The sequence below is a fragment of the Alligator mississippiensis genome, chromosome 4 (assembly GCF_030867095.1).
Source record: "Alligator mississippiensis isolate rAllMis1 chromosome 4, rAllMis1, whole genome shotgun sequence".
Classification (NCBI taxonomy): Eukaryota; Metazoa; Chordata; order Crocodylia; family Alligatoridae; genus Alligator; species Alligator mississippiensis.
Window position 1 is genome coordinate 238082683 of NC_081827.1, and position 27033 is coordinate 238109715.

At 40.7% G+C, this 27033-nt stretch overlaps 1 protein-coding gene across 8 annotated transcripts in view; it reads right to left on the bottom strand.

Annotated features, from left to right (window-relative positions):
- CCNT2 (cyclin T2) overlaps positions 1 to 25118 on the bottom strand; it is a 34787-nt gene extending 9669 nt beyond the window's left edge. For 2 of the 8 annotated variants that reach the window (XM_019480409.2, XM_059727421.1), the window contains exons 1-7: positions 24692 to 25083; positions 23846 to 23927; positions 13609 to 13737; positions 12099 to 12159; positions 10566 to 10628; positions 2274 to 2319; positions 597 to 760 (exon numbers count right to left, since the gene is read on the bottom strand). In XM_019480409.2, coding sequence (XP_019335954.2) covers positions 597 to 760; positions 2274 to 2319; positions 10566 to 10628; positions 12099 to 12159; positions 13609 to 13737; positions 23846 to 23927; positions 24692 to 24945 — 799 coding nt within the window. In that variant the 5' untranslated portion in view covers positions 24946 to 25083. The other 6 variants (XM_059727422.1, XM_019480408.2, XM_019480406.2 and 3 more) reach the window with 6 other exon arrangements.
- Positions 25119 to 27033: the final 1915 nt, after the last annotated feature.

The window sequence follows — 27033 nt, forward strand, 5'->3', positions numbered from 1 at the left end:
TCAGGAAAGCAATTAAAAACATGACTAAATTCTGTGCCTCCCTTTTAAAAGAGACATAGGCCTTGCAGCCCAGAGGCAGCAGGGCTGAAATGGCTTCAGTTATCTTTCTGACCCCCTGGACTGCTCCTGAGGTTAAAGAGGCTGCTAATAGTACAAACACACCGCTTTGAAAACTGATTTGAATTAAATGAGCCTCAGGCTGCCCTATGAGGAGATCTCAGTACTGTATGGCAAGGCTTCATCCTCAGTACATCCCCAACACCAAGTCTTGCAGAACAATGGGTTTGTGGGTAGAAGGCAGTTCAAGGAAGGGACAGTATGGGTCTTACAACAATATTCCAGTTCACGCACTGGAAGAATACTGCTGCTGACAGGGAGATAAAGAATAGCTTCAGCTCTCCTTCCTGGCATAGAAAATGGGTGGGAATGAAGAGCTCACATGTTAGATGTGTGGGATTTAAACATACATGTTTAAAAGTTTCTTTTAATTAAAAACTGAGACAGCTGTGGCTATGCTAATACTTAATTCATAATACTGGCAAAGTTATAAGTACTACGTCTCATTTAGAAAGTATAAAAAAGCAATACCAACTTACCATCTAGCAATTCTAGAGTCACTGAGGGATCCACATATTCCCACCAATGCTTTCCGTCAGTTGATACAGGAATCTCCCAATTGGACCACTTGCAGGCCAGGTGAATGCACACACATGCTATCACTGTTGGTTTGTACTGAAGGCAGAACGTAGTAAGATGCAGACTGTTGCAAAAGTTTCATAATGAGGAACCAAAGAATTCAAACATGGAAAATAAAAGAAAAACCAAAAAAAACCAACTATTAAGGTTAGGATGTATCAAATAACAGCAATTAAACATCAGTTAATTAAATTGTTAACAAGTTCTGAATAAATCCTAAAATTATCTTACTGCCTTCAACAAAGAAAGGACAGGGCGTTTGTCAGACAGAACTGTTAGTTTGGTCTTACAAGATTAACAGTTCTTTTTTTTTTTTTTTTTAATAGTATTTCGCAATTAATTCCATTATTATCTTTAAAGGACCAAAAATTCAACTTGACATGGATGATAAAACTTCATCACAATACATATTAATACAATTCATCATGCAGTCTCTGTATTAAACTATTATATCTAGATACCCAACAGTTCTCTAGAAACTCAACTGATCATGTTTGTGATGCTTAGCTTTCATCAGGCCCAAGTTTGAAGCTGAGTGGATTTATATCCCAACTTTGCAGCTGGCTGCAGCACAAGTCTGCTGGTTCAACTTTACTGGTTTTAGCATTGTTCTTCCAAATAAGAAGTTATTCCAAACAAAAAGGACCACCAAAAATAATTATGAGAACCTTAATGTTACTTATATAATCAGAACTGGAATAATGATTAACTGAGTGAAACTCAAACTTATTTGCAAACAGGCGGAAGTGATTGGAAAACAAGACTTAGATCAGCTTCCACATTCTCTCCTGTACCGAACTAATTGGACCACATTTGTTAGTACCACCTGGATAACCATAATATAAATACTAGGCCGGGGGAGGGGGGGGGGGTTAGAGCCATTAATTAAAGATGCCTCTGAAAGGACAAACATTTCTTGAGTAGTTTTACTCTATCTGAAAAGAAAAGTCAGGTAAGCTTTAGGCCAGGGGTGGGCAAAATGCAGCCCGCAGGCCAGATGCGGCCCACCAAGCCACTCTATCTGGCCCGTGGGACCCCTAAAAAGTTTAGAAAATTAATATTTATCTGCCCCTAGCTGCCTGTCATGCGGCCCTCAATGGCTTGCTAAAACTCAGTAAGCGGCCCTCCACCCAAAATAACTGCCCGCCCCTGCTTTAGGCCCACTACAGTTTTATAAAGTTAGGACTGGGTCAACATATTTAAATATAAGAGAAAATTGCCATTAACTACAAGTGTAAACTAGAAATAGTTTTGTACTTACCAAGATGCTCGAATTTCTAGGTTAAGTTTAGCTCTTTGTAATCTTTAGCTGCTATTCAGGCTACCAATTTTAGACTTATGCACTCACAATCGAGAAAATGTCATCAGAAAGCACCACTACACTTCTCATTGTGCATTTAACCCCTTTGTGCCATAAGGCCCTTGTACAATACACCGCACTGCAAACAGAAAGGTACCACCACTGTAGATGGCCCAGTCTCCTGTTGCAACAAGGGTAAGACACATGGAGGGGGCCCTGCAGTAAAGGAAGCTATAGTGTGCTACAACAGTGCAACAAAGAGGTTCAGGATAACAACCTGTTGGTAGCCATGAAATAGGATGTCTGTGCCAAATCCTTGCTTGCTGTAAAAAAAAAAAAAAAAAGAAAAGAAAAGAAAAGCAGAGAGATTAGCTACACTAAGTAGGTCTCATTACAAAACTAATGCATGAAAATCAACCTGAGGAGTGTTAAAATAAGTTAACTGTCTTTAAAAGTAAATTATTTTGCCTTTACCACCAAAGATGGATTTACTCCTCCTCACTGAGCTATACTTTAGAACTGAAGAGGAACAAATCATCCAGTTCATTAGCCCTCCCACAGCACATGAAGTCCTCTGTCCTTGTAATGGTTCCCCCGTAAGCCTCCCTTCCACACCACCTTATCCCTCCCCAATCTGCCATGGTAATGATCTCTCTCTTCCTTTCCACCCCAACTCTTGTGCATGCCTTGTTCCCCACTCTGGCTCCTAAATGGTTTCTTATCACAACCCTCCTTTCACGTGGGGGTCTCAACATGGCATTCAGGTTGATAATTTGTTTACACTGTATTGCAGGCCAGAGATCAGGGGTTTTCTCTAACAAAAACAACATACGGTAGCTAAGGAAGAAACTTAACCACACACTATACTATACCTATCCTTTAAAGCCCCAGAAGATGCCCAATCCCCAGCCAAACTGTTCAAAGTAGCTTATGATCACTCATAAGCACAGAACACAGTAAAGTCTGTACTGAGACTTCCACTATATTAAAACAGGTTTTAAAAAAATAAGATGAAATAGATCAAGACTCCTGCATCCCAAATAAGACTGACTGCATTGTCTTTAGGGCATCACAGCCAATAGGTGTCTGGACCTTATCTGCTAAATCCCCAATGCTGCTAAATCAAATAAGAGCACTTACTCAAGTGTATTATGATGAAATGTCTGGGCACAATGGGTTTAACTTAAGACTGTATGCAGCCTTTATTCAATTCTTATTTTGACACTACCATTTGAAATTAGTGCTACCTGAAAAAATGTACTGTTGAATCTTATGTCAAAGGAAGCATTGCCACAAGCCTCTATCTTAACAGGAAATTTATCATAAAATCTGAAAAAAGAAAGATTGGAGCAGTGGGTTTCAAAGTCAGAGATTTGGCAAGTTCTTCAAAAGCTTTAAAAACAAGATCTGTTTTCAAGCATTTTGCTAATCCACAGCAATTGAAAATAAACTGCCAATTTACTGGATTCCACTGAACACTTAACTTGGCCCACATATGCTAGCAGTTGCACATCAGTTTAACTTCCTCAAGCCCACCCCCCATATTTTCAGTGCTATAAGAAAATACTGACAGACATTGACAAGGCAGCACCAAAAATAGAGAAGCCAACAATTTGTTTACAATTTTCTTCAATAAATAAATTTAAGACATCTTCACTGGCAAAGATGCAACCTGTTTGAGTTAATGGAACATGCAGTACCAATATAATGTAACTTTTGATAAAGTAGGAAGAAAGCGGGTTTCCAAAAGCCAATTTTACATAAACTTAACAATTAAATCCAGAAATGAATATTATGCAAAACAAAACTGAGCAGTCTAAATTTGAAAAGGGAAAAAAAAAAAAAAATATTGAAACCTGTATGTTTCAGCCTTGTGTACCAGTTTAAAATACTTGTGCCAAATGGCATTCCCTGTCATCCTCAGTACTGCTTTAATACATCTGTCTTACCTACTCCTTTGCTGAAGAAACCACCACAGAGACTGGGGTTGATACTTAAGAAGTGATCAATCCCTCGCAGCACAACTCCTTGTAGCTGATCTGCCTTCCAAAAGGCATGGGGAATGAGGAGGATCGGTGCCTTCCATGAATCCCAAGCAGGATTTATGAATAGTTTATTAAATCACAACAGCACCCCAAGTTCAACTGATGCATTTTGAGCTATCAGCCTGAACCTTTTGTTAAACATTGGGTATTTAAGTGCAATACTACTGGAAGATCTTGAAAGCAGCTGTGTGGCAGTCCTTTTAAGAGAAAGAATCATTGGTCTGCTGCTAAGACAAAGCCATTTAAGTTGTCTGTGGCCCTAGGAAAGTGAGGGTATAAGAGTTTCCTAGACTCACTGTGAAAGGATTCTTAGAAAAGCAGCAGGTTGCTCGGGAACTTCTAGTGTCTTGAGAAGATGCTCAACTAAGACTTGGGAAATAGGAAGAGTTGTTTGAATCCTCTGGGAAAAAGTAAACAGGTTATAGTGACTCTGAGAAGACGACTTAGGATTGAACCCTGGTACATATTGGAAGAATGAGGAGAATCCCCAGTACAAGGGTTCAAGATGCAACAGTTTCGTCAGACTTTGTCACCTCAAGACTAGCAGGCCATGGAGATATAGCTGCAGAAGCCCCAGGTGAATATTAAGACAGACGGGATCAACCTGTCCTAGTGGGAGGGCACGATTTACATTTAAGAACTTCTCATGCTTCCTCATATACTAGTATATAAACTGCACTGGTCACAACAGCCTCCGGAGAAGCAAAGGATAGATTCTGATCTGCCTCCTTTTCCACAGGACACTCAGCCAAATACAACCATAATACTAAGCTCCAAATCAGTAATATGAATTCTATTAGTGATATGGAAGTCTTTCAGACTCTCTGCAGTTTCTATAGTGTTAGTGTAAGGATGATGGCCATTACAAAATACTTGTCATCCTGCAAAACAATCAGATCAATCCTAGAATTAACTGTGTTCCAAGGTTCAATTAAAAGGAGAATCTTATGTTGCACGGTAGATATAGGACCGACAAAAGCCCCTGCTCAAGCTCAACTCCTTTCTTTTTTAAAGGGGCCCTTGAGATGGAAACAAATGTACCCATATTCCTGCCTTCATGTTCCACCAAACTTAGTTAAAATGCTAGACCCTGCAGACAGTATAACCTGAAAAGGACTAAATGTGATCTCAGCACAAGAGGTGGAGAAAAATTTCATTTCTGATCCTCCAATTAGCAGCAACAGCACCAATTTCCTCTTCATCCCCAACAATTCCAGACTCTTTAGAGGACCTCTAGGGTTTTAAGGAATGGTAACAGAATATCCCACCCTGAATAAGAAATAGTACAATCTTGGAGTCTACCTCACCTCTCTTTCAGTACACCAAACTCTTTGCCTCCCCTGCCCCCACGTATGCCCCCTGACATCATCTTAGCATAAGGCATATTGCAAAGCTAGAACTTCTGAGGTTCATACAGTTTAAGTCCACAGGAACAATTAAATCATCTAGTCCAAGGCATATCATAGGCCAAGGGTGTCAAACATATGGCCTGTAGGCCAGATACTACCTGCAGAGCCCCTTCCCCCTCTTCACTAGTCCAGCCCACTAGGTTACTGGCAGGCTGGGGAATTTGGGCGCAGGGCCTCTGGAAAAGTCTGGGGCGCTGTTGGATATGACCATCAGCATACAGGATGGTGAGCAACAGCTGTGCTGACAGCCCCACTCACCCTGCAGGTACTTGCTGTACTACTCACCCTGCCACCTGCTCTGTGGCCTGGATCTGGCCTGGGGCACGGGACACGTTTGACACCCTTGTCACAGGCCACTGGATTTCATGCAACTGCCTCTGTGCTGACACCAACATTAGTTTGACTAAAATATATCTTTCAAAAAACCATACTGTTTAGATCAGAAAGCTGAGCCAAATTCAGCCCTTCCTTTTTTAGATTGTTCCAGCAATTAATCATATTTTTATTTGTACCTAATTTCTAAATTCAATTAATCTGGCTTCCAGGCATTGATTCTTGGTATGCCTCTCCCTACTAGATCAAGAGATTCTTTGGCATTTGGTATTCTCCCCCTGAAAAAAGGGCTTCTTTTGGTAACTCAGGTCTCAATCAGCATAGATGAGATCTAAAACTATTTTTGAACAGGTTACTTGAAGTCATTGTCACAGATTAAAGTACCCAAGCATCTAAGGCCGGGGCAATTATTTGGGCCCCAAAGGGCCACATAGGGAGTTTTGATGAGCTGTCACAGGCTGGCTGGGTCAGCACCCACCCCATCTAACAACTCACCAAAACTCCTTATGGGGCTCTGGGTGGGTGGGGAGTATTCAGGAGCGAGACAAGCATGATCCACTCCCTGCACACCCTGCCCTGGAGGTGGAGGAGGGGGGGGTATGGGTTGCATGTCCCTGTGTCGGAGGTGGGGCTGCCTGGGGTGAGCGAAAGGAGTGACAGTGTTTCCTGGAAGGGCTGGGGGAGGGAGCAAAAAAAACAAGAGGCAGACTGCCCATCTCCTGAAGCAGGTGTGGGAGGGGAGAGAGAAGGCAGGAAAAGTTCCCATCTGTCTCCAGAAGAGAATGGGGGGAGCAGGGAAAAGCCTGCCAAAAATCCCCTTCTCCTAAGAAGTGGGGCAGGACAACAGCCGGTGTGGAGCAAATGGGAGTCTGAGCCCCTGACATCAGCTCAGTCCAGGAGCCAGTCAGGGGTCAGCCTGGGAAGCCCAGAGGGCTTTAAAAATGCTTGCAGGCAGGTTGCTGCAATGTGCTTGCTTGCTTGCGCCGGATGAAGACCACGAATGGATGTAAAGAAGCCACTGAAGACTGCCAAATACATGTCAGTGGCAGACCACACCAAGCAGTATCCTGCAGGTACCCTACATGCAGACGGTGACAAACTCTTCTGCCCCACCTGCAACCTGACCCAGGATGCATCTAGGAATGGCAGCATCGACTGGCACCTGGTGTTGGAGGCATGCATGAAAAAGAAAGCTGCTGCAGAGGCTGACAGTCAAAAGAAAAAGCAAGCAAGCAAGCAAGCAAGCAAGCATGTCCTCCCTCTTCCAGAAGACGACAGACAGCAGGCTGACAAGGCAAGAGACAGCATTTTCCCTTGTGGAGGCTTTTGCATTGGCGAACATCCCACTGGGGAAGCTGGATCACCCAAAGCTGAGGGACTATGTGAAAAAAAGTGTACCAAATGCTGGCAGTTTTCCATGTGCTAACAAGCTGCGCCAGGACTATCTCCCTGAAGTCATCACTTTGCACATCGAGTCTACGAAGGCTGCCCTGTCAGAGTACGAGTCCTTTTCTGCTGTTGCCAGGGAAGCCACTGACCCTCAGGACAACTACCTGCTGCACATTTTATTTGTACCGGAGAACTGGACCGACAGGGACCCCCCTGTACTTCAGACTGAGCTGAGCCTCGGGTCCTCCTCTCAAGTCAATTTTTTCACCACTTCTTAGGGAAGGTACTTTGCAACTACGGCGTTGACTTTAACCAGGTCTCAGCCTTCCTTTCTGACAGTGCCACATACATGCGTGAGGCTTTCTCCGACCTGCTCCAAGGAATGCTGCCCAACATTGTTCATGTCACCAGCAATGTGCACATTCTCTCCCTAGTAGAGTGTGGAATAGCCTGGTGTCCTTCTTCAAGAAAGCCTTCAACCACTGTTCAGGGCATAAGATTTGCTACAAGGACTCCACTGCCAGTCAACGTGGGGATCCACGTGCCACTGTGTCCCTGCCACCTGAGCTTGTCCTCACCCAGTGGAACTTGTGGCTCAATATTGTCCATGACCACACCAAGCACATGCAGTACTACCAGGATTTTGTGAGCAAGGAGCTGGACATCGCACCCAACACACAGTGCCTGCTGAAGCTCTGGGATTTCTAGGGGCGAGCCGACCTTCAGTATTAAGTGACGTTCGTTGCTGACAATGCCACCTGGTTCATGGAGCTCCTGACATGGTTTGAGGGAAGGCAAGCTGTGATCCACCAGGCATACAACAAACTGATGGACTTGATCAGCTGGGTGGAGGACAGGGCATCGCAAGAACTGTCAAGCTGTCCTCAAGAAAACCAGCGAAGACGGGAGATGTTCCAGGCAGTAGCTGTAAAACTCAACCAATGTTACAGGTACGACTCATCCCTCCACTGTGGTTCAGACAGCTGGCTGCCCGCTTCCTGCAAGCTGTTCACATTTTGGACCCCAGCCAGGCATTTCTCCTGAGCTGGGACCCTCAGCTCCTGAAAGCGATCCCACGGTGGGAGGCAGACCACGATGGTGGGCGTGTCGCTTAAATAAACTTTGTGCAGGAGTGCAGGATGCCTGAGTTTTGGGACTCTGTCCGTGACTGGTTTCCCCACCTGTATGCCCTGGCCAGGTGCTGTCACAGCAACCCAGCATACTCAGTGGATGCTGAGCATGCCAGGTCTGCCTACAGACAAGTGTTCACCCCACAGAGGCAGGCAATGTCCCTCTCAAAAGCAGCTGGGTGCAATATGGTTATATTTCATGCCTGAACAGTCTCTCTCAAAAAGTTAACATGGGTTTCAGTTACCTGCTTTTTTTAATGTCCTGTAATAAAGTGCACATAGTTGGTGTTCCTTCCAGTTCATGTTGTGCTTAGTACAGGTTTATTTTCCTAATACCTTTCTGTGTATAGTTTAAGTGCTGATTTAATAAAGTGTATATAGTTGGTGTCAGTATAGGTGTTGGTTTTAATAAAATAAAAATTTACAGTTGGTATTTTTTTTTTTAAATCAAAATACCTGTATAGGCAAGCACTAGCACTAACCAAATTAAAATACATTTAAAAATAATAATTTACACCATCAACAAACAAGCTTTTTGCTACACACAGCATATCTGACAAATCTGTAGGAAGCAGGGAAAATTTCAACTACTGAACAGTATATGTCCTCACCCTATTGGCATGACCCTTACCATAATTACTATATGCTCCCTGCCACACACACACACACCCCTCCTTGCAATTATTTGTTACACTGTGCTAACAGTGGTGGAAATTTACTGTAGCAATTGTGCTGCGAGAAGACTCTCTTGAAACAGTGTGTTTAGACCCATGATTAAAGGGAGTAAGGCAAGGGTGAAATCTGAGAGGCTGATGTAAGGTTGCAATGTGTGATGTACAGAAATCAATGTAATGGTAAGGTATGCTTATAAGTGGAGCAGAGGGTAATTACTTAACTGTCTGTTGCCTTGTTTTGAACAGCCATCCCTGCCTGCCTTGCAATTTCTGTATCAGTGTTCTTAAAACGTGCTAGATGACCTTATGAGGTCCCTTTCAGCTCTACTTTCCTATGATCCCAAGTAGAACAGTGGAGATCCCTATGAGGAGGTAAAAGTATAATAACCACCAATAATTCTATTCATCAGACCTGTGCACATAACTCTCCCCCCAGTATGAGAAAAAAAAACTCTTAAGAAAACAGATTCTGTAGCACACTATGCACCTGACTCCAGATAGGCTTGTGTATATGTGTACGACCTCTAGGATCTACCCAAAATTAGATCAAGAGAGCATAATCTTTCAATTATGCCAGTAACAGCTAAGTTATCCTAAATGCAAAAAACTACGATGGCATCAAGTATATTCATAAATCACCACCCTCAACTGTTTTTCCGCATCTTTTAAGAGTCCATCACTGTAAAGTAGATGGAAAAGGTAGAACTATAAAGTTCACACATTTGTTTAAATGACAACTCGTTTTAGAAGCTTGCACTTTTTTTTTTTTGCATTCTTGTAGTATAATCACATTAAAAAAAATAAAATAAAAATTCCCAATTCCAGACCAAAATTCCGTAGAACAAATTTAAGTCGTATTTTTAATATAGCAACACTAACTGAAAAATACGTGTTAAGTTATAAAGCCTTCGTCCAACCACTGCATCCTATCACTTGTTAACATTAGTCCAAATGAAGTGTTCCCAAATCCACAGTTGTGAAAAATGTTATGAATAAGAATCATATTTCACTCAAAGTACTGGCATGCAGCTAGTCCTGTCAGCCAATATAAACTAGTAGCTCACTTCTTGATAAACAATGCTTTGACAAGGTAGAACTTCAGCCCTAAAAACCATCCCACATGTAGATAGAAAGTTCTTGTTCAATGCAGCTACAAAGGGAAAATAATTGACTTTATCAAAGTTTAACTTTTTTCAGAAGATTTCTTTTACCAGAGATAAATCAATCTGAACAAGGGAGACCACGTATAGCAGTTTGTGCCTCTACCAAATAAAGGAACAGAAATAAGGATGAGAATACCTAATCATGAAACAGGAGATTTAAAGTGCAGAATGACAGAAAAAAAAAAAAAGGGACAGAACATCTGATGGACTACTATTTCGTCTGAATCATGCAGGTCACTTGCAATAAAGGTGACTTTTCACAATCAGGAGAATGTGAAACAATTCTTTGGGTAACAGAGAAATTGAGGGAAAAAGTTGTGCCAACTCACACAAAGGAAGAAAAACTATTTCTTAAACCATTTTATCACATTATAATAATATCACCTTCTCAAGTTTTAAATGTAGAAGGACTTGAAGGTCACTGACCTCTCACTAACTGCGTACATTTCACAACATCTGTGTGTGGATGTTCAATGGTAATCTCAAAACCTGGAAAGTTAAGAATATGTTTCAGAACTACAGTACATTTGTAGTTAGAAAAATTTAAAAAAGGACAACTATCTTCAATCCCTCATGTCTGCTATTACAGAACCTCATTAAACCCATCATCTGAAGGTGTCTGTGCAAATATTTTTGTGTGTGTCCCAAGGTCTACCAGAGAACATTCCCGTGGTGTTCTGATTAAGTATCACATCTCTAAAAAAAAAAAAAAAAACTTCTTTATTGAGAACTGGATTTTAGTTAACTAAAATAAGCTAAACTAAAAAGAATGGATTTCATGAACTATTGAGATTTATTCACATTTAGAAGCATCACTCTACATTTTCTGGAACCTAATATTTAAGAACATGCTGCTCCTATATTACAACTGATAAAAGTTGGAATTTTTTTATTTTTTTTTTCTCATTCAGCCACTTTTTTTTGGTAGAACCAGATCACTATCATCGGACCTTAACTTGTTAACAATTCCGTTGTATGCATGACTGGGGGAGGAGGCAGAAAAAAGTGAAAATACACTCCATTCTACAGCTTTTATTAAATCGTTCTCATGTCTGCTAACATAACAAATCAACTATACTCATTTTTGCAGTCAGAGAACAGAATTTAATACAAGAGCTTACATTTCAAACTGTTATTCAGCACATGCTGATGTCACTGGAATAACTGACTACAACGACACAATGTTCATTTTGAAAAGAAAGAAGTGGCACAACTATAACAGGAGGCAAAGTACTTGATATAAAACTTTTACTGATGATTTGAAGAAACCTGCAAGTCTCATTTGCTACAGCATGCAACTTTGTATAACTAAGCTGGTATTTCTCAGCATGGTTTGGGGATGTATTACAAGAGTAATACTAGTTTATAGAGGCAAACTGAACCCAAATATTGAATTGAAATATAACTGTCCATATTTAAATTTGCCAAAAATGGTTAAAACAATTGTATTTGTGCTTTCTGGATTTCTTTACAGAATGCTTCACAGCAATGCTAACATTTAACTTTAAAAACATTAAAAGTATAGTTAAGTCCATAGCTGCCTTATAGCTTTACTTTGGTTTAACTGAATTCCTTATAACTAAGCACTATGCAAAATAGACCTGGTATGCAATTTGATGGTTTCTGATATTTGTCCTAATGCCAAATCCATATGAAGTTACGATGCATTCATTTGCCAAGGTGTGCCAACAATACCTTTGATACCCAAGTGATATTTGTCATGGAAGCTTAAATGCTTTTGCAAAAATCTAGTTGGTTTAATAAAAGATATCTGTACCATGAGTTCCGATTCCTTTTACAATGCTACTATCATTTTACCCAAGGAAAATGTGGGAATTGTTTAGAAGCTTTTAATGTACCAGTGTCAATCATTCAAAGTATTCAATAATTCCGAAGGTATTCAAATAATTGGTGTCAGTGTAATAGATGTTCTTGTGCCATAGAGATCAAAAAGCATACCTAAAGTTTGCAGCATTATTGTTTCAAGTATAACGAGCTCTTGGGCCTGCTGAAGGTATGCCTGAAATGTAAAAAATAAGTTAGTGTTAAGACCTAGCTAGACATTTATTGTACTTAGCAAAATTCCAAATAACAAGATTTTTTGAGAGACTTGTTAAAATTACACAGTGCATCTACCTGCTAACATAGCTATGTCAGGGACATAATTATACTGGTATAAAAATATTGGAGGCAAGGTAAAACTTTCACGGTAGACAGTTATACCAACATAACTGCTGTTGTTGGCAAGACTTATTTCATTTGGGACCAGCACAAGCCATATCAGCAAAAGCCAGTCTGGGGCTACTCAACCCCAGCTCACATCACTGCCATCCCAGGCACACGTGCAGATGCTGTGCCCAGGAGCATCCGACTCCAGAGCAAACAGCTCCAGAGTTTATTTCTTCACATTAATTGCATGTGTAGATAAAGTATGTCAAATATGATCACGTTGAAGACTGAATGGAAGGCTTTTGTTTGTATGTAATGTCACTAAGTTGTTGATTTGTTTGGATCGTAAAACTCAAGCATTTTCTTTAAGGAATTTTGTGGCCAAGTTTGTGAGTCTTCATATTCTAATATATATTACTGTTATGTGAAAACTTCTAGGTGACACCAATTAAGTCCCAAATTGCAAGAAACCTTCATGCTTCCATGAGAGAAACCCTATTATTTTGGTGAAAACGGGACACAGAAAAATATGCCATGTGGCTAGTAAAGCTGTAGATTCAAGCATGTCTGCAGGTTTTTTTTTGGTTTTTTGTTTTTTTACAGATCAAAGCCCTGGATGATGACACGAGTTATCAAAACACCTTCCAGTACGAGATAGCAGATTCGGATTCCTTGTACCGGAAGGTCTCTCTATCATCAGAATGATATTTCCAGACAGAAAAAAAAAAAAAAAAAAAAGGAAATGTGGAAAGGAGGGCAATAAGCAGAAGTTCTTAATGAGGGCAAAGTGGAGCCTCCCAATGTGTGGCAGATGGGAGATACTGAGGAGCAGAAAGGACCTGTGACAGTGGAATGTGAGGATGTGTAGTTGGAGAAAGGGGTATAGAGAGTTCAGCCCGAGCATGAAGACTAGGATGGGAATAGCCAGTAAAACTTGAAACAGATGGCAATTGTAGTGGAGAACTATGACAAACTGTGTGTTTACAAAGAGGATGGCTTATAGAAGGCTACAAAGTGTATAACCCTTCAGTTAGTTTCCATTTTTAAAACTATTTATATGTATTATAATAATTCATGTTCAAGATGAACCAGTCTATTTTCATGAGCCTTGAAGTTATGTTATACTGCACGTTTTAAGCCCACAGATAGATATGCTATCAAGTTACAAAGACTGAAATGATTTAAGCATGACAGCTTCTCTTAGTCTACAAACAGTTAATATTGATCAAGACTATAGCATGACAACTCAGCTGTATCTTAAGCAGTTACAGCTTTGCTCAGAATCATCACTTCCACATACATCACTCTTTGTATCCAGCTGTGGCTCTTGAGGATGAAGACAGGCATGTGCTACTTTAATAACGTGTTCAAGTTTTCGTGGCTGTTCTTCTACTTTTGCAGCCAAAAACAATGCAGTAGGAGATATTATCTGTAAAAGAGAATTAATTTTTAAAAAGTATACAATTTTTCTTCTGTAGGCAGGACCTAATCACATGGGGAGACATGTAATGTAATAATTGTAATGAGTCTGCATTAAAGCTTGAGAGAGTATGCAAACCTAAACTTAAGAGGAATGCCAGAATTATTATGTTTTTATTCATCTAAAGGAGAAAAATAGAAACATTTATTTTTGCTGGCTAGCAAAAGATTTCAGATCAATTTAATCCCAATATAACTGACTATTCACAAGACTGAATCTGGTCCAAAAATGTGTCTCCTAGTTACCAGAATAGTAGTTTTTTCTTAAAGTTTAAGAAATTCAAAGTTCATTCACATTTAGGCACAAAAGTGAATGAGTTATGTATAGCACCTTTTAGGATTTCCCAAATACAAGACTGAGTCACAGTTCTGCAAGTAAATGACTGCCACAAATAATCACCAGAGCATCTAACAGAGAAACCTGGAACATATCCTGATAATGGATTATAAGTAGGAAACAATAGGATGGCTGCTGACTGAACAAGAACCATGGGCTTGAAACTAGCCCAGAACATTTAATCATGAAAAGATTCACAAAAACACAAGTTGTGTTGACAGGCAATGCTTTTATTTTATTTATTTTTTTTAAATGCAGGTTACTTTCTTCAGGAAAGCTTAAACAAGGACAACCATCAGCTTAAAAAATAAGTAAGAACTCAGGCTGCCAAAAGCTGTACAGTATTTGTAAAATTAAATTGAAAACTACATATTAAAGAATATTATAAAGGTAAAAATATACCGAAAATATAAACAATTTTCCAGTCCAGTTCCTAGACATCAACTCCTAAAATTAGGCCACATGAATAGGGACCACTTCTACTCAACTAAAAAATTAACACTTAAGAGGGAAAACATTTCTCAAGTACATAATATACTTTCCATTGTCTGTTTTCAGCTATACAACAGATGTGTTGGAGTTAACTCCTTCATTCTGCAAAAAAGAAACAAAACTACCCCCTAAAAGACCAAACCAAAAATCCTCCCTCCTCCATGGTTTTTCACTTCCTATTCCCAAAGTTACCAAGAGCTACAGAAAAGTAGTATGGCAAAAAACTGTAGACAGTTAAGCTCATCACAGTTTCTAAATATGGTCAACCAACACAAACTTATAAGAAGCATGGCCATCTTTACAGAAGTCTCATATTTTAAATGGACACAAATAAAACATTTCTGAGTGGACACACACTAGAGCGCATAAATTTATCTATTACTTTTAAGTCTCTTAAGTGAAGGCACTAAGAAATGTATTTGCACAAGCAGAAAACCCCACCTTGTGAGGCATGTTATCTACTACAGGAATATAAGTTTTGAACAACATACGTTCAGTACTTGGATGCACTAACACTCCCAAATCAAAGTACGTGCTCTTTACTGTCAAATGGTATTACCAGCACAATGAGGCTAAAAGGGTGGCAAATAAAATCATACACAAAGAAAAGTAAGTATAGAAATGAACAAAATACAGACACCTCAAACCACCAACTGATTAGAACCAAACATTTTAAGGAGATGGATAATTTGCATTTAAAAAGCAAAAGGACCCTGCCTTCTTTTGTAAGCACTGGGATTTAACAAACTACAAGAAATTGAAAATCAAGATAAACCTCTGACATACCTTAATCCACAAAAACACTCCATTAAAAGGACCTACGATACCCTCAAAGCTGAATCATAGGCAACAATTCTTTCCACAAACCAAAAAAAAAAAATCTTTTGTGTTCTGTGGACATCAACTTGAAATATGGCAGTGAATGATTTGAGAGTCATGGATGTGCCTCTGCTGCTATTAAAACACTACCTGAATTTGGCCAAGTTACATGCCTTTAAGAGTACAGTACATTTACGCTCGATAGAAACTTTCTGGAGTTTTGGAAGCTAAAAATCTCAGGCCAGGTACAGACACTACACTTTTACCAACGTAAGTGATCAGAAACCAGGTCTATACCAGTAACAGAATGGAAGTTTGGCACAGACTGCGTTAAGAAAGGTGGAACCCGATCTAAAATTTGCTCCCCTCCCTTCCTCCCCCAATCAGCAAATATACCCCAGCATGAAGACTAGGATAGACTGTTTACTACCAATCTAAACTATGCTGCTTACAAAATACGGTGCAACTTAGATTCCGCTTTGGACTTTTTGAATGTCTGTACCTAGCTGTAATATACACCTAATAAGGCAACTGCAAACACTCAAAAGCTTGAAAATGCTGGAACCACAAAAAGGGCATTTTTACATGTGTTGCTGACACGGCACTGGGTGCTTTTAATTAGCAAGCTGCGCTAATTAAAAGTGCCTATGCATCATGTGCATCAGTGGTGCTGTGCGTCCCTGTGCTTAGAAAATGGCAGCAAGGCGCTCTGAACTAAAGCACATTGAATATGCTTTATTTCAAAGTACACCACCGTCATTTTCTCAGTGTGGACACGTGTGGTGCCACTGATGCATGTGACATGTGAGGCTGCCAGAGCACATAAATTTTTGTGCTCCAGCAAACTCGATTAATCTAGCACATTGGAGCAGGCTCCCTGCATGTATGTAAGTGCCCATGGTTGCCCACACAAACACGGTATTTTCAATTACCCCAGTTACACCCAGACAAACCAGCATGAAGTTTTGCACAGAAGAATTCTCATATTGTTTTAGTTTATTTCTAATATTCTTAGCGTGGTTAACATACTTGTTTTGGTTTTTTTTTTGTACAGTGGAAAATATTCTCGACTAAAATAATCATTAACCAAAGCATTAAATCATTAGTCATTCCCATCATCTGTAAGTCTATTGAAGATGTTGGACTTTACCGTACTGAAGCTCTGCTTAGCTACTTATCAGGTACAAAGAGTACTTTCTTCATCTAACAACCTATAAGCATGCTCAAACCATCACTGAAAAGAGCCACTTCTGTGGGTGCCCATTCAATACTTATCTTGAAGGCCTTCTCTAAAGTAGTTTTGGATACTGCTTTACCACTAGTTAACCAACTTTTGGTGAACCAAAGTTAAACCTCAATCTAGACACTCAAAATGTATGTGTTACATGACACAAGTTCCTGGTCTAGGCCAATTTTAGAATTTAGTTTTATTTTAGTTTTTAATACTTGCCAGAAAAAACTGAATTCAATTTAGATTGCTTTGAATTTTGTTAGGAGCAAATTTTCTCAGACTTTAAAGTACTTATTCAGATAACAAATGGTTTCCTTACAAAACTCCGGACTTGGCATGGATACAGGGCTCGGTGACGAATACATGCTCTAGAACAGCGCTTCTCAACCTTTTTCCTACCAGGACCCATTTGGAAAGATCCACAGCCTGTCCTGATCCACACCCCCCAGGCCCTGCTGATGCCCAATCCTCAGTCCCCTATCCCCCAGACCATGCTGATGTCCCTCACTCCTGGCCTGCAGCTCTCTGCCCCCACACCAGCCCTGCCAGAGGAGCCCCCAGCTGTTTCTATCCCACTCAGGATGAAGCACGGTGGCTGCAGTGGCTCCAGCTCATGCAGATGGCAATAGAGTGAGTCTGGCCCCAGCATGGGATAGAGGGAGGAGAGGCTTGTGAGCACGGTCACTGGCCTTGGTGCTGCCAGCTTGACTATGCAGCTCTCCCCCAGCTGGAAGGGGCAGGTGCCTTCCTGCTGCTCTTCTGCCTTGCTATAGCTCGTGACCCTTTGAAATATTCTTGTGACTCACTTTTGGGTTGTGACCCATGGGTTGAGAAACACTGCTCTAGAAGAATACATAAGAACAACCGAGCTAATCATGTTGACTAAACCCCACCCCAGAAGTAGTAAGTGATTAACTGCAGTCTGAAGATACTTTATTTCATACATGTATAATGGAGATGCTCAAAGTATGATACTGAGACAAGGGGGGCTGGCACTGTATACTTTTTTGCCATTTCTGTAATAAACAGCTGCAAGCTATTTGCTTTTAAAAAGGCAGCTATAACCTGTTAGAAAATATTCTAGTAAACTGTCAACCATTGAGCAGCTCAACCATCAAGAGGACCACCCACTCTTCAACCCTTATCTTTCAAGGGTTTGTTGATTTCTGGCAGCCATTACTTTACTCAAAATTAAATAATTTCAACTTCCTAACTTAAATTAAGGAATAAATGTTTATAAGGCCTAATGTTTAACATGGTATTAATTGTTTAGTTTACCATAAGTGAAAATTGGTAAGGGAAATGTGTGCATGTGTCATCTGTACCCATCATGGGACCAAAGTAACAGAAAAAACGTCCCTTCAGAACAAATTTAAAATACTTCACTTTAAGTCCTGACTTGTTTGAGGCTTGGTCACCTCTTCAGGTAGTTCAGCAATCTAAATTAGTGCACTAAATTAGTTTTCCAATGCGTAACTTCTGATTTTGTGTGTTATATGCATTTGCATGAAAATTCCATTACAATTTGCTACTAAGAATTCGAGGCTCTAAAATCAAATCAGGTGCCTTTAATTCACAGCTTTAATTCTATCCCAAGAAGTTGAAATAGAAGTAATGGAACATCAATGATTTCCTACTTGTGTATGCTTATGTGGAAATAAAAGGGTGTAAAACTGCTTAGAAGATAAGAAAAGGAAAGTGGAATTATCAGTAACTAGAGAATAAAGCAAGTTCAATGAATCAACTCTTACTCTATGATGAAACTTGGAATATACGGAATTCAACTTTTGGGAGTCTGGTTTGCTTTTATGGGGGAGCTTTAAGAAGGTAGGCACAGCTTCTGAAAATTAAGATTATACAGGAAGCTGAGATACTTCCATTTTTCATTCTTCATAGTGTTGAGGTCACCAATTAGTTTCTCATTTGGACTGTGTTAAGTGTGAACGCTGTTGACCAAAACTACAAGCTAGTAGTTAGTATTTAGTAAGTAAAAGCATATAAATTTTCTGATTAAAAATGCCTCAAGTAAAAAAAAAAAGTCAAGTTACTGCATAGCCCAAAATAGTGAAGAGTTAGTTCTTAGGTTAAATGTGAAGGTTTCTAACAATTGCATAAAAGCAAGGTACAAAGGAACTGTGATAATATAAAAAAGCAGGTGAAAAATAAAGTAATTTTTCCCTTCAGATTTGAGGCCTTAAATTTGAACTTAGTTTACTGAACTGGAAGAGTAGAAAATTTTATGTGTTTGACAATATTTTAAGACCTCTGGCAATCACTGAAATGGTCATAAGGCTATTTGAAGTCTGTTCCAGGCCTTTCAGCAGCTATTCAATACCTGCTATATCCACTTTTAACACTCAAAAAGCATAATTATGTCAGAAAAACAAATTTAAAAACAAGGACCTGAACAGGACAGGATGACTGCAAGCTTATTTTATGCAAACACAGCAGAAATCAACCAATTTAAAAAGATGATCCATACAGACTTGGATCTAGTCTTGTGGACTGATTGAGAAGAAAACATGTACATGATTTGGGAGCTTCAATTCCTAAGTGGCTGAGGTACTTAGGAACAAAAGTTCTGCTGAAACAGCCCCTGCCCTCATCCTTCAAGTCTTAAAGCACAAACCAAAACCCACAATTCTTGATATTAGTTATTTGGAGTGGTCATAAAAGTTGTCTCCATTACACAGCATAATTTGCCACAGAACTAGATCTTTAGGATATCTGATGGTAAAAAAATAAGGATATTTTGTATAAAAATTTAAATATCTGCCTTTTCACTGAATGTATATTTATCTCATTCTTGGATTTAATGCAGCTTGCGTGCATTTTTAATGTTTAACCATTTTGAAGCTGAATACGTACAGACGATAACCAAGCTCACCAAGAGCCAAATATTATGTTTGTATGGAAGTAAAAGGTTAAAGAGGAGGGGAAATGAGTAGTCACAACTGGATCGTCTGGTCAAGTGATATTTGTTTTTGCTATTTAATACAATTTAGTGGCTAGAAAAGACTGATAAAAATACTTTTTCTTCTCTCTCTCTCTCTTTTTTTTTAACCTTTTCACCTGACTGTCTGAAATGCTGTAGGGATGTTATGGTGTTTTGTAAGAAAAAGTGGTGGTCAGCAATGCAGTCACCATATAGAATGGCCCATCCTACAAAAGTTGACAATTTGCACGAGGGGAAACCAAGTATTTTAGAATTCTCTAAACTATACTTATTGCAAGAAAAAGAATAAAACAAGCAGACCCCCCCTGAAACTTCTCTCCTCCCAACCAAATTTATGCCACACCTAAACCTTAACTGAAGTCCCTCCTGCAGCTTCTCAGTGCAGCATACAGGCACTCTACAAGGATGGTACTGTTATAAACAAGCAATACTAAGGCATGTCAATTAGAGCCCACTGAATACATCTTAACCTGGTCATTTGTTATTCAGCACAGCATTTCTGAAGTGAATTTATTAAAAAAAAATTGAAGTTTACCTTAGAGTTCAAGAGTTGCATCTGGATGTCTTACTTCTCATTTCCTGTGCACCAAGGAACTCTTCTCCCTTCTCTGCCTTTGAAACCCATTCTGAGAATCTTAATTCTCCAGTAGAGGGATTACATTTTCCATATTGCCAAGCATGCTACTATACTACATACATAACATCGCCCATTTCCAAAAGGGTATGGACTTTAAAAGTATTCAAATCATTGTTACTGCAAGACAAAATTTAGACCAGTTTTTATTCTAACAAAAGTAAATCTCTTAAAAATGGGTTAATTTTAAAAGCTCATTGCAAGTACTCAAGCAGTCAACTCCAAACTGAGTTACAATTACTAGACATCAGCTGTAAGAACAGTGTAATTTTCTGAAAACTTTCACAGAGACACTTTACAAGCTTATGTGGCTGGCACCTTCCTTCAACAAAATTACTACAATGTTACCACCACAAAGTGTATAAATCAGCAAAAACTCAGGCCAGTTAAATCACCGTCAACAGTGCCACTGAGAAACCATAATCTGAATCTGAACTACTGCTAAAAGATGTTAGGCAAACCATATGTGAACCTCTAACTAGTGAAAAAGTGACCCTTTCAAATGTGCAGTAGGTATCCAAACAATGTACAGCTGGCCTATACCAACTATACATACTGTTAACATAAAATATATTTAACAAGTTTAAAAATGGCTCAGCTATGTTGATTAATTGCCAGCATGCTCAACACCAAACTGTAACTGTATACTCTGAAGTGTTTTGCTGGTCTGCCTATGTCCATATGAACAGTTAACACATTGTAGAATTTCAAGATTATATATATCAGTTAAAAAATGCAAGAACAGAATTGAGCTATTCAGTGAACGTTTCCTCACTTTAAATACACTTCACTATGCATGTAGGTAACGTACATGCATTAAGTATTTAGTGCTAAAGGAAATTCACCTACTAATAAAAGCAAGGGCATGAAAGCTTGAGATCGTAACTCGGGTGACTAACTGACATGCCTAATTTTCATGCCCAATCTTCAAATTTCTCATTGCCATGAGTAAAAAGGAACAGCAAAGGATACAGACAAATGAAAACAATTACCACAAGTCATGTGGAAGCAATGAGACAATTTCATCTGTCCAGGTCATTGGTATTAATGGACAGAAACTGTTGTTAATTTTAGATGTGCTTCATTCACTCCTGAACAGTAAGTTGCATCCTCCTCTCCTGCTTAAAATAGTGTATTGTCATGGTCTGCCCACAGTCCCAGTGCATGTACAAGAACAATTAGACACATACTTGTAAGAAACTCCGCTAACCTTACTTTGAAGATTGCTAGTGCCTTGTACATTAACATCTAGTGATAAATTTCTTCTTGCAGTGAGTGAATGTTTGGCTTTCAACTGGCCAAGCATTCAGAAGATTTTGATAAGTATTTATTTTGGTCTTTGGCCTCTGCCCTTCTATAAAGAACTTGCCAGATGGCTTGGGAGTATGAATTTAAATCTGACTTGCATTCTCTTTGAGACCACCCCCTTCACCCTAAAAGAATAGAAAAAGAACAAAAATAAAGCAGCGCATTTGATGCCCGTGCATCAACACAAATATAAAAGCCACTGTCTGATATTACAGGCACAGCAAATGCTAAGTTATCTGGCAACAACACTAAGACAGGTGTTCTGAAGGTCAGAATGTGCTAGTGTTTAACTTTTAGAGCAATATAAAAATGTCCATATTTACAACCAAGAGTAACTTGCAACCTGAATTATCATTCAAACCACTAGTTATTTAATGCAGCTCTCCTTACAAAATTAGTTGTACTAGCAAGAACTAAGTGACCATATTTATTAACGTGTAGTAAATGGCAGTTGACAACCATCCCAACTACTACTGAGCCTGAATTTTGTTACTAGATTTTTTTTTTTTTTTTTTTTGTTATCCAATGGATTACTTTACCCCATACACCACCAATCCGAGTTGTGGAAACAATATGTTAAAGAAAACCACCACTCCAAGTGAAATTGCCTCATTTGGAAGAGCTATAAATTGTACACAGGAGCCATAAACATATTTTGACATCTTACTGGCTAATGCTCCACATGCTGGCATTTTTCAGATTATACACTTATCCATCGTAATAAGGAAGATGGATGACGTACATAGTTTCTAGTGCCTTTAAAAGGATCTACAAGACACCCATAATTAACTTGTATCTACCAAAATATACTATGCTTATATGCTATTGTGATAAATGTGTGTGTCCTAATCTTGTTTTAACACTTTACTTGCCTTGAAAATAGAAAACTATTTTAGGGAATGACATTTTAATCTAGGCATGTCCTCCTAGCACTTAACAGACTGCCTCCTCCCTAGCATTTTCAGGGCATCACTTTTCTTCATTCAAGTAGTAGTGTCCAAGCACAAGGGACAATCACATCCCAGAACTGCATTTAGACAATTATTCTTGTTATATAAACAGAGCCTTAAATATATTATTTGTAACTAAGGCCTAAACACACTGCAACTGTTTAGTAACCAGTTTACTACAAATTCGCCTTAGGCTTCCTTGTGGCAAAAAAATTCAGGATGGCTGTGAAATTTGTCTGGGGAATCACCAATGTTCTATGAAGAGACATGGAGTATTTCTTACTTCAATGCCCACAAATTACAAAAACAAACAAAATAAAAACAAACTTGATAACAAACCCAAAATAAAAACACATTTCACATCAGCCTTAAAAACCAAAAACATCCCCCCCCGCCCCAAAAACTTTTTTATGGTGTAGCCAAGGCCTTTCCTTACCACTCAAGCAACAGATTTCCTTCCATTATCAACTATTTTTATACATGGGATACAAACAAATATAAAAAAAATGCTGTTTCTTAATACAAAGAAACCACCAAGTCAATATTTTTTTTTACTTTTACAGCCCATACAACTGACGTGAAAAATAGGTTTGTGATTTCACATTAATCAGAATCTTAAGCTATGACACCAACCAGTAAGAGTTAAAACACTCAGTTACAACCAGGATTTTTATTTTTAATTTTTATTAAAGATTTAACATCAAGTTACCTGGTAGGTTATTCACAAGATAACTGGGCCTGCTTGCAAGAATGGATTTTTATTTTCTACTATTACTGGCCATTAAGTTACTTGAGGAAGGCCAGTTGTTACATAACTTAATGGTGGCTTTTATAAACAGAGAAGCCAACAATAATTCTGCTGGCTGGTCATGATATGTGCGCAAAAGTAAGCAATGTATTGTTTGTTCTCACAGAATCATAGAAAATTTGGGTAGAAAGGGACCTCAGATCTCATATCCAATTTTCAAAACTACAAGGCACTAACACTAGCCAGATAAGCATAATTAAAATAAAAGTTATACAATAACTAATACCAGCAACTAATACAAGCTAAGCTGTTGGCCTATACATTTATTCTTTAGCATAACAAGAGAAATCATTAGTCTTTGCTTTAAATAAATAAAATGTATTTATTTATTTATTTAAATAAAATTATTTAATTTTAAATAATAATGCTTCTAAAATAGCGGTTGACACAAAGCTACAATCTCCCAAGATATAATGAGACTTTAACCTCCAAGAGTTAGCACATATAGAAAAAAAAAAAAGTCGGCTGTTCCCTCCACGTCACGCACACACAAGCACAGATAGGCATGCAAAAATGTACTTACATTCCTATTAAATTTTGTGAAGGAATGATGCATATAAAACCTGTGCATGTAAACAATTGCAGTATTTATTGTAAGTTGAGACCTGAAAGACAGCATTAAGGAAATTTCACATCACCAAAGGAGTAACAAATTAAGATCATCATCAAGCCACGACTCTCCCCTACAACACGTCCCTCCTGGGGACGTAACTCGAGCCAGCTCTGCTCGGCTGGGACACACCACTGGTACAACACGCTCGTGCTAGTGCCTTGTACATTAACATCTAGCGATAAGTTCCTTTTTGTATGTTATGCTTTCCATTGGCCAAGCATTCAGAGGATCCCTGGGTTCTTCCGAATGCTGGGCCAAAACAAGGGTTGTAAAGGACCTCGGGAAGTCACATCCAGTCCAACCCCCTGCTCAAAGCAGGGCCAGACCCAGCTACATCATCCCAGAGCCAAGGCTTCGTCTAAAAAACCCCAAAACATCCCCATCCTTCGTTGGGCTGCACATGAGAGCTGCCACGGGAAGGAGACTCCTCGCCTCCAGGAGTATTTTGAGCACCTGTTTAAGCTCGGCTCCCTCTATTAAGCTGCAGCAACCAGCAGGCAAGAGCGGGGCCTTTTTTTGGGTGCTGCTGCTGCTGCCTCAGATAGACAATCCTCATAATATTAATGAAAGCGTTGACGGCTGAGGGGAAGGGAGAGCCCTGGGGGCCGAGCCGGAGCCTCCTGCCCGCAGGCCCGAGCAGGCCAAGGAAACCCGACCCCGGGGCTCCTCCGCCACACACTGCCCCCGCCCTCCCGCGAGGCCGCAGCCAGCAGCGGCTGGAGGCTGCGGCCCGGCCCGGCCCGGCCCGGCGGATACACGTTGAGGCGCTGGCCCATGTCCTGGATGAGGTTGGCCGCCTGCTGCCGGTACGAGAGCTCCTTGTCGGCCTCCACGCCGCAGCGCCGGGACGGCGTGCTCTCCAGCTGCTCCCGGCTGAAGAACCAGCGCGACGCAGTGCTGGAGCCGCCGCCACCGCCACCCCGCGCCGCCGCGCCCGCCCCGCTCCCCGCCGCCGCCATGACACTTCCTCCGCCAGCTCCGGCCGCCCCGCCCGCCGCCTCGCCCTCCATGCCGCTCTCGCGAGAACTCGGCGCCCGGCGGCGGTCTAATCCGCTGCCACCATAGAGTGGCGAGGCAGCGAGGCCAGAGCGCCGCGCGGAGAGGGACGGTCACGTGGCACGGCTGCGCCATACAGAGCGCGGGAAGAGCATGGGCATTTCCCCCCCTTTCTTCCCGCCCGCTCGGCCGGCGAGGGGTGGGGGCTGGAAGAGGCTCCGGAAATGACGTTAAAGCCCTTTTTCCGCAGCGCGGATTGGGCAGGGAGAACTCGCGGAGGCAGGGGGCGGGGCTTGGCCTCGCGGTCTTTGTCCTGACGCTGGCTCCGCCCCCGGGGCCCCGCCCTTGATGTTTGGAGGCGGGGCCTCGAGCCCAGAGGGCTGAGGAGCAGGGAGGTGGGGGTAGCCTTGCTGCTCATCTTTTCAACCTGGAAGTTTTGGGAACTCCCGTCTTGGACACAGGAAGTTTTCCAGCTGTTGTATTGCAATCAGATTAACGCTTCCTTGGAGACTTGTTGGTGGAAGTGGTATAACGCGTCGGGTGCATGTCGTTCGAGGTCCTCGACTTGCATCGTTTCGAGTTACGACGTGTTGCTCTTCAGACCCATCCCGTTTCGGCTTTCTGACGTAAGGTTCGACTTGACTCTGGATCGGGCGTCTGCAAACAAGTTTGCCGCAGCGTCCGTCTCCCCAGAGAACGTCTGTGCAAGCTTCCTTGGACGCTTTTTCTTTAAGAAAGCGGACGAGACGCCGGAAAAACCTGCAGCCGAGATTCCCGAGGAGACTCGGGCCAAGAGTCCTTCAAAACGTCCAACCAAGAGCCCGTCAAAAGGCCCAGCCAAGTCACCTCAAAGAAGTCCTTCCAAATCAATATGATTGCTATTTGCAATATAAATACGTTACTCATCTATAATTGATTAAATACAAAATTCTGGGTTGTTTTGGGTGAAAATAGGGTATCGGGCCTTGGCTCAGGAACCCGTCCCCATTTATAACGTTGTTTCCCATGGGAAAATCGGTTCCGAGTTACGACGTTTCGACTTAAGACACGGTTTTCAGGAACCAATTGTGTCATAAGTCTGAGGACTGCCTGTACTTGGGATAATTATTTTGCAAACTTCCTTTTCTCTTCAAGATCCATTTACATAATATTCGCGTTAAACTATATATTAAAAAAGAGGAGATAGAGGATTGCCCCGCAGGCTGCAAAATCCGAGCCAGAGGCATCGAGCATAAATAGCTTTATTCAGTAATAGATCTTATTTTATATCTAACACACACGATGCTGTACGTCTTCAGAGGCCACATTAATTAATTACCGTGAAGAATTCTGTGATCATTAAGTAACGGTTTAATGTAATCAAATATGTTTTCTTGTTATTGGAGAGGTTCCAGCCTGCAGTCTCAAAAGACATAAATATTGTAGTCTCGCTAATATGATAGATCAAGGGTTTTGCAAAGGAAAATTAATTAAGAATGTATTAATCTGATTAAAATGTATTTGAGCAATTAAGATTTATTTTTTTTCCTAAATCCATTCAAACATCTGAAAGAAGCAAAGAGAGTTGGTGGGAAGGTCATGAGGAAGAGACCTTGTGTAAAATTGAAGATGCCTCTTTCCCCACTGAAGTTTTCTTAAAACAGGGCTGTTCTGTCCAGCTTCAGAGCAGCTGGGAGTCACAGGCTGCACCAGATGCAGGGCCCAAGCTGCACACTAAATGTGCCACATGCTGCGGGGGGCCTCATGCCATGCAGTCTCCTGTGACCCCTGCCATGTGCAGCCCCTGCACCTCATGTGAGCCCTTCCCCACTACCACTGCCATGCAGGTGAGCTCTCCTTCCACTTCACTGCCCTAACTGTGCAAGCAGCAAAGCCCCCTCTTACACCTGGTGGGCAGCAAGGGTGTGGGCAGCATTTCCCCTTCTGTGCTGCCCTGCCCAAAGACTGGCTGCCACTGCAGCATTAGGAACAGTGGGAGGAGTGGCAGCCAGGCAGGAGCCTGCATATCACAATTTTAGCCCACTCAGACTGAATGTGGCCCATAGGTCACCACCTAGACAGCCTTGATTGGAATTCCTGGTGGATAAATTGTCGAACAGTCA